General features: G+C 34.7%; 1 protein-coding gene across 1 annotated transcript; it reads right to left on the reverse strand.

Moving 5' to 3' along the window:
• Window positions 1-3,505: 3,505 nt before the first annotated feature.
• Window positions 3,506-8,054, reverse strand: LOC143683277 (beta-defensin 110-like). The gene is made up of 2 exons (XM_077159425.1): window positions 7,994-8,054; window positions 3,506-3,642 (listed from the first exon to the last, which is right to left on the reverse strand). The coding sequence occupies exons 1-2, from the start codon at window positions 8,052-8,054 to the stop codon at window positions 3,506-3,508; spliced, it is 198 nt and encodes a 65-aa protein (XP_077015540.1).
• Between the last annotated feature and the right edge of the window lie 546 nt (window positions 8,055-8,600).

Below are 8,600 nucleotides of genomic sequence, written 5' to 3' on the forward strand. Positions count from 1 at the left end.
GACAGGTTCCAGAACAAATGAGTACTTCAGTAACAGCTGATTCCCTTCCACTTTGCCTTCAATTCCTTTTTGGATCCATGTCTGAGCCAGACTCCAGGAGAAATGTTGCCACCAATGTCTGATGATGACAGTGGGCAGTATGTTCATCAACTGTTCACCTCGGTACCTTAAGCACCTCCAAAATACCTAATAGAGACTGAAGATACTAACTGACTGCTAGAATGTATAAACGGATGAGTATGTCACTATAATCAGATAGTTAATTATTCTGGATTCTGGAAACACTATTGGGATCCATTATACATTCTCTCTGTAATTTCTTTTGCCAACCTGTGCAATAAGTTCTTAATTTCTGGAAATATAAAAAGGGCTTAATAATTTCTTTTTTGCAAATCAAATGGGAAAACATGGAAATATTTAAAATCTCTAATTTAGAAAGTAGGTTTTCGTTATTACTTGCATTAGTGAATTAGAGATTTGTGTCAGGTTAAAGTAATCTTCTTTAAATTAACGACCTCTTTCTGCCTTCATTATAAATGAAAATTCTGTTTCTCCTGATTAATACAACAAGCATATTGATAACGTATCACAATATTGATGAACACTAATTATTTATTGAATAGGTAATTAGAGGAGTACAGAGGCAAATTCAGTATATAACCTGTGTATTGTGTTCCATTTCCAGGAATGCTGGTGACTGTCTTAGTTTGCCAGGGGTGCTATGACAGAGTCCACAAACTGGTTGGCTTTAAACAACAGGAATTTATTATGTCACAGTTTTGGAGGCTAGAGGCTCAAAATCAGGGTCTTCACAAGCCACCTGTCTTTTAGAGTCTGTAATGTTTTGGTGCTGGATTATTGCAATCCTTGGTGATCCTTGACATCCATCTCTAGCTCTGTCATATGGTTCTCTCTCTCCTTATGTCTGCTCTTCCAGTTGCTGCCTAACTTCTGGCTGCTGCTTGTGTGTCCAACTTCATTTGCTTATAAAGACTTTAGCCATATTAGATTAAGGCCTGCCCCCATTCGCTTTGGCGTCACTTTAATAATAACCCTTCAAAGGCCTTGTTTACTCATAGGTTCATACCCACAGGACCAGGGATTAGGACTCAAATGTGTCTTTTATTGCAGACATGATTCAACCCCCAACAGTGATCTTCTTGAGTACAGGCCACAAAAACTGATATGTCAAAGTCTCCAACTAATATCATACTCAACCAAATCAATTACAAATATATATCTGTAATTGCTACTTTTAACTCACATGTCTTACAAAAACAGAAGGAGGGCTGTATTTGTCCTGCAGGCTACAGTTTGTTAAACTCTTTTATATGGCAAAATAAGAAGTCTCTGAGTCATGGGTGATAGAATAGATAATGATGCTTAGAAAAATCTAATAGAATCCCCTCATGTAAGTTACCTAAAGATTGTTATGCTTTACAACAAATCTTCAACTTATAAAATAAAAATGAAAAAAAAATGTAGGAATTAATCAAATGTGAGGAACTTGAACCAGTTACATTTACTTGCTAGTAAAGAAAAAAATAGAGAATTCAGGAGGAAAATCAACACATCTCTGGAAAATGTTCATTCAACAGTCATTTATCAATACTTTTATCATGTGCCAAGGATTTCTCAAAGGGCTGGAATATCAAAGCACACATCATGGAATATGAGTCATCAAACTCAGCAAGCAAATTCATATCTTAACATAAGTTAAACACTTTCATTTCTGTTCAGATAATCAATCCTTTAATAATAATTCAGGATAAGCATATCTGGTTATATAGCTGATCTGACAATATATTCCTTAGGAAAAAACATCTCTTTGAAAGATATTTCGTGCACAAGGTATTATATGCAATATTCAGAGTCAGTTTCTCTTATAATGGGAAAGATAGTGACAAATAATACGCAAAGTCAGACCATCAACAAACATGATATTCCTGTAATACCCAGAAGACAATTTCTTCTACCCAGTTTCTTAGTAGAAAAAAAAAACTATTTTCTTCCCCTATCAAGTGTCATTAAAATGAGGTAACCGAGAATTCTTGTCTTCTGAGTCTTTTTAAGAGTAAGATAAATTCTATGCTTGGCTAAATAGTATTATGTTCAAAGAGCTAGTGTTCAAAGACGTATTGCATTATCAGGAAGGAAATCAGATTTTCTTCTAGACATCTCAGTCCAGAAATTCTTTGCTTATCTAGAGAAAATGTAGTCATGCTATCTATCGATATCAATATAGGCATCTATAACTTACCTCAAGTAGAACAGTCTAAACAAACTTAAGCACATGTGTGTATGTCACCATAATCTCCTGATGAACTACATGCTATCTTTTCATGTCTGGCACCAGCATAGCACAACTTCTGGAAACTCAAAGCCACTTTTCCTCAGTTTAGTATCTTTAGGGTGGCCAAGAGATTCTTCCTTTTTTGCTATCACAGAATTTCTGTTTTCCACACGTGTTTTTCTTAGGCTTGCCATGATATTTCCCAAGTCATCCATATGGACATCATCTGTAGGGTGGTGACAGCTGTTGCTGAAAACTGAAGTTGCTCCGACAAACATCTCCAACAGCATCACCCTCTTAGACAAAACTAACTCTGCTAGGTTCTCTGGGGGTCCTTAGAGATAGGGGTTCTGAGCATTTGGTCAGGGTCATTCATCAACTAACTGAGCTTCTCTACACAAGCTCTCTCTGTTTGTGAGATTCAATTTCTTGCTTCAATAAAATTAAAGATTCCCTCACATGACACATTCTTTGGGGGTAGGTGATAGAGCTGATCAGAAACCAGTCCCCCTACACTGTTGGGACTAGAACAGCTCATTTTACTTACTGAGATACTTTGTAAGATTTCATTTGAATAAAAGATTGCATGGTAAAAAAGAGTTGTCTTTGGGAACTTGTTATTTATCTCTTTGATCCCTGAGAGAGCATTATTAAATTTGTTCCTGAGAGAATATTATTAAATTTGCATCTTATGACAAACTCAAGAATTGGTTATATTTATGCAAAAAAGTCTTTGGACAAAGCATGGTTGGAGTACCTCATATTTGGAAGGAAGATAAGACACATTCTCTTTTGAGGGAATATGAATAGAGAGAAAGGTTTTGACATGGAAACAAAGACATATAAAGATAATCATGATCCTCATATTAAACCTGGCAGTAAGGTCACTTACAGATATTTACAGTACAGCAACTCAGATAATTGGTATGAAGTTTTGGGTGGAAAAGCAGCAATAATGGGACGATAAGTCCAATTGGAATATGTTCCCTTGCTTGACAAATATGTTCATCCATCAGAAATACAAAGAAGGTGAGCAATGAACTGAGAGAAGAAAGACCAATTATTATTTTTTATTTATGTAAATACTGATATTTAGGATTTAAATGCATATTTCCATCAAACATTGCAAATTTTTTTTTACCTATTCTTGAATCATTAAGATGCTCCTCTGTTCCAGATTTTTATGCTCAAAGTATTTCTGTTTTCCAAAGTTTATATGCAGCACTGATTTCTCCATTTAATGCAGTATCCATAGTCATACTCATCATCATCACAAAATGTTTTACATATCCCTTTCACTTTTTGGCATCTTTCAAATCTATACTTCGGTGGAGAGAAGATACCTCTGGCTGCAAGTGAAAAATAAAAACATTGAGAGCCATCCATTCATTATTCGTTCAGGAGTCCTCTTACCAAGGAGAAGCAAAATCTGTTCTAGTCATGAAGAGATCCCAGGTGTGCGAGATGCAGAGTCTGGGACGTCAGGTTGTTTTAGAGCACAATTTATCAGTAGTTTCAGAAGCCAACCTACAAACATTTTACTTGCACAAAATGTGCATGACTTTATCTTACAACATGCTGCTACTAAACAGCTTTGGCTTGCTTTTAGGGATCATGTTTTCTCAATGCTTTAAACGTGCTCATTGTATTTTCGCAGTATCTCTCATATATTGCTTTTTTCTCCATTCCATATCTTATCTTGATTGAAATTTTGTTTCTCTACTAGAACAAATGGATGTGCCCCTTTCATCAACCTATAGTAACGTTTAATGAGTGAATAATATAACGCAATTTAGTATTAATTGTATTTTTAAAATATGTGATATGTTACTTTTATTCTTGCAGTCAAAATATAACCTCCTATATAATAGTTATCATATCTTCTGACTTTTTGTTAAAACCTACCAATTATAGCCTAATTATGGGGAAACAGTAGACATGCAAATACTTACTGATAGAGATATTTGTTGAGAAAAGTAAACCACTTTAGATATGAACAAATAAATACAGTTTAGCTGTAAGCTAAGTAAAAACAGGAGTCCAAATTAGTCTTCTAATTTCTTGTGAATCATCTGAAAAATCCAAAGAAGGATGTTCTAAGATTCTAAACTCACAGCTTTGTGTTCATATATTAAACTATAGTAAATAGAGGCAAATACTTTTGTTTGATTCTTTAAGGTTTACTGTTTTTAACATTTCAATTTTTTTTTCAAGTTTTACCATACCACTTACTTATCATGAGTGAATTATTCCACCTATCTTCACAAGAGAATATAAGAGAGATACTTATCACAAATAAATTTTTAATACTGGATTGTATATGTGTGTGTATAAAAAAATAAATGAAAATAGTTTCATCAAAATTTGGACAAAGAATTGAATTTAATTTATGTTAAAATTATATAACATTAGCTGTTACAACCCAACTGTCAGTAAAGAACCTAACTGAAATTTACAGAGGTATTCCATTTCTAACCCAACATGCCATTTATACGGCTATCTAGTATTCTCCAGGCTTTAGGTTAACAACTGGGCAGAAACTAGAGAAGACTAACGAATATAGTAACTTTGTGATCCTTAATGAAGACAGTATAAAAGAGAAGGAAGTTAAACTCAAAGCAGAAGAGGCTCTCAGGAAGGAGATCAATTAGGAGGCTGAGGAAACAAATACAGGATGATGAGAGCATAAGCTAAGTTCCTGACAATAACCACGGGGAAGAAAATAGAGTGAGGTGAGCAGTTTCCAAGATAGAACAGGCACGACTCAGTGCCAGTCCTAGGGGATTAAAAATAATAACACAGAATCATAATTTTTAGGGTTCAATTTTGTGATACAGGGTTGAAGATGATGCTATCAGCCCAGCTAGAGTAGAAGGAACCTTTGGTACTTGAGTAAAGATAATCAGGAGATTGTTATAACATATAGTCTATAGTATCTGTGAGTAATTTTTATGGACAGGTTTAATAATGAATTGGAAATAATCAAAGAAGTATACACACACACACATCCATCCATATATAATCTCTACACATTCTCACATATGCACTTCTTCTCAGTCTATGCAAACAATCCCATGCATTAATATTGAGAATTTCATTTAATCACTTTTAAAATTCCTTCTTGATGCAGAATATTGTGCTAAGTGAAATAGTCCTGTCCACCATGAAGTGCATTATCTTTAAGACGGTACCAAAGGGATAGATGTTTGAAACAACATGTGCACATAAAAACATGATAATGTATATGGTATTGGGCAGGAAATGCTACCTGGGAGAAGGTTTAATAGTTAAAGAACAGAGTAAGATCATCTAATTTTAGTTTATTCTTCCATCAGGTGAGTTACCTTCTCCAAAGTGAAAGCTGAATATACCTATTTGTTTATTGCAATACAGTGGGTACAGGTTGTTAAAATACATGGGGAGGGAGACAAAAAAGCTCTAGCTAAACATTTAAACTCTTGGGTTTGAGGGCAGAGTGGCAATTTGTATAAACAGGCAACGAATCCCTTCCCATTGTAATAAAAAAGGCAAGCAGCCAGTCTGTTGCTGATGAAATAGGAGAGCACATTAAAGCTATAAACAAATTTAAACAAATGCAGAGAAAAAGAGGAAAATTTTACAACCTGAAAGAAACTTCCTATTGTTTTCCTTTGGAGAAGAACCACATGGGCCTCTGGAAGGAGATTGCCAGAGCCTAAGACCATAAGTTGTCAAGGATGTGTAAGAGCAGAGAAGTTTCTTAGTTATTCCTGGTGAAGAGGTTTTACCAAGTATTGAATGAAATAGATGTAAATACTGAACCATCACTCTGTTTCTTTATGGTTAATTTTATGTAAGTGTGTCAACATAAATATGTAGCCTAAAATATAGTTAACAGATAAATTGTTGACAGTATTTTAACACATTTAAATAATCATCTTCATTAAATAGAATAGTTAAGGAAACTATTCAGTTAATGTTATACATGGGTACTTGGGCTCGGTGAAGCCTTGAAATGCATTACTGATAAGGTGAAAATTAGCTAAACATAGTCTCTTTAAGATGATAGCTTTAACTTGTTTTTTATATATATATATATTGCACACAACTGCCTTGAATATATTCATGGAAGCATGTAAAATCCAACATCCTACAAAGATATATTGCATGCAGCAAACCAAATGAAACACCCTCCAATGTTTCATTCTGTGGAGATGAGAGGACCTACTATTGTTTTGAATTTTTGTACTTTAAACATTAAAAATTTTCGGTAATAGGTTAGCATTTATAAGAAAGGTTGATTTCATTCATCATGTTGATTTACCATTTCTTAAGTGTTCCAGGATTTTAGGGACACAGAAATTAATGGAATGTAGTTGCAACCCTCAAAGGATTCAGTTTCTGTTAAGAAAGATGTACAAATTCAACAGAAGAAAAATATGGTAAATGCCAAAATGATATTATGGAAAATGTATATCCTATGAGGGTAGTCATTTCCTCCTCTGTGCCAATATGTGTTGTGAGATTTCTGTATTTCAATACTGATTGGTTTTCTTTATTTAACACACACTTCAGATCACTGTGTATGTGCCAGCCTTCTCTTTCACACAGGAATACTTCTGCACATTTTAGACATTCTTGGAACAATGAGGCCCAAGATAACTAATTGTGATGCAAAGTAAGAAACACTGGTTTGGGTTTCTACCAGGGAATATGTTCCAGAAGGATTTCTGGGAGTCAAGGCTGGACTGAGAGAAGGCAAGGCCAGACTGTGGGTGGCAACCTGTAACAAGGACTAAATGCATGTGCAGAGGAGCCACGTGCTAGAGACCGATGGTTTAAAACCTTGTTCAATGTTAGTTTTCCCAAGTTCTGTAGGGTTCTCCATCTTCCTCAAGGAAATATGTGGTCTACGTCTCTCTATTTCCTAGCAAATAACTTCTCCGCAGGTAACTTCTCCCCCTACCTCACAATGTTCCCTGAGGATAGAAAGGCAGATGTTGAGAGCAGGAGGAAGCAATTTTTGGAGGACGCCTGCTCTTGCTGGTTCTGCCTTGACATGAAGGTGGGAAGAATTCCATGTGTCAGTTGGAAGTTGGTATGATATGGTTGAAAAGGTATGATATTTTAGAGTCAGATAGTACTAAGTTTCAATCCTGGATGTTCTATTTCTTAGCTGAGCAACATTGGACAAATGTTTTAACCCAATGGGTGTCTGAATTTTTAAAGATATAAAGTTTTGTAACATTTAAACAACGTTAGGAGATACAATATGTAATCTTCTCTGATAGTGCCAAACAATTATTAAGGCTTAAAAACAGTTTATTTTCATCCCCTCTGCCTTAACCTCCCTTTGGGATTCACACTTAAACCTGATGTCAGGTGGAGCATTGTCTGGCAGGGTCAGTGCCCTGCTATAGTGAAAGCACAAACTGCTAATCTTAAAACTTCATTAAGCAAAGCCAGCTGTCTGCCCTGTTCTCAAATTTATTTCCAGCACATAGTAAAATGCTTGAAGCATAAATAACATGCTCAATAAACATGCTAAATAACTGATAAATTGACTGTCTTAATATATTTTCATAGATAGGCACTTAAATGGTGTTATGTACCAAAAAGACTTTCTCAGTTTTATTATGATCTTTCCATCAAGTGAGAACATAACTTAAACCCTAAATTAGTTCCCTCAACTGCAAAATATATGTAATAATAATCACCTACCTCGAAGGATAGTGTGGCAATCAAATGAGGAAAGGGATGTGGAAGTATTTTTGTGGCCCATAACTTATAAAGTTTCCATTGTTATTCATATGAAAGATTGATAGATTTGCAGCAGGTTAAAATAACTTAAAATAAAACTTTATTCATTTCCCAGTATTGTCCATGCAAAAACCAAAACAAACAAACAAAAAAGAACTTTATTAACTCACCAAATTCTCCCCACTTTCACTATAAAATGAAGAATTTGGTGTCTCTCTTGATTCATACAACAGGCATATTTGTTATGCATACATAACAACAGTTATGTGGCACTCTGCTGGGTTCAGACACAAAACTGAATAAAATAATTAAATCCTACCCCCCCACAAAAAATTCTATGTTTGATGAGAGATGATGACATAGAAATAAAAAAAATATTTTATCAAATGAAAGGCAATTCTGTGATATAAATAAAATCTCCTTATCACACAAAATAAGGAACTGTAAATTCTTATTGGAAAAGTCTATTTTCTATTACAATGATCATTTACATCATCACCAGTATGAACAGTCATCTTTTATTAAGTGTCCACTATGTTTCAGGTTCTTTGTTAATCAGGTCATATTT

This window comes from Tamandua tetradactyla, chromosome 5, assembly GCF_023851605.1.
Source record: "Tamandua tetradactyla isolate mTamTet1 chromosome 5, mTamTet1.pri, whole genome shotgun sequence".
Taxonomy (NCBI): Eukaryota; Metazoa; Chordata; class Mammalia; order Pilosa; family Myrmecophagidae; genus Tamandua; species Tamandua tetradactyla.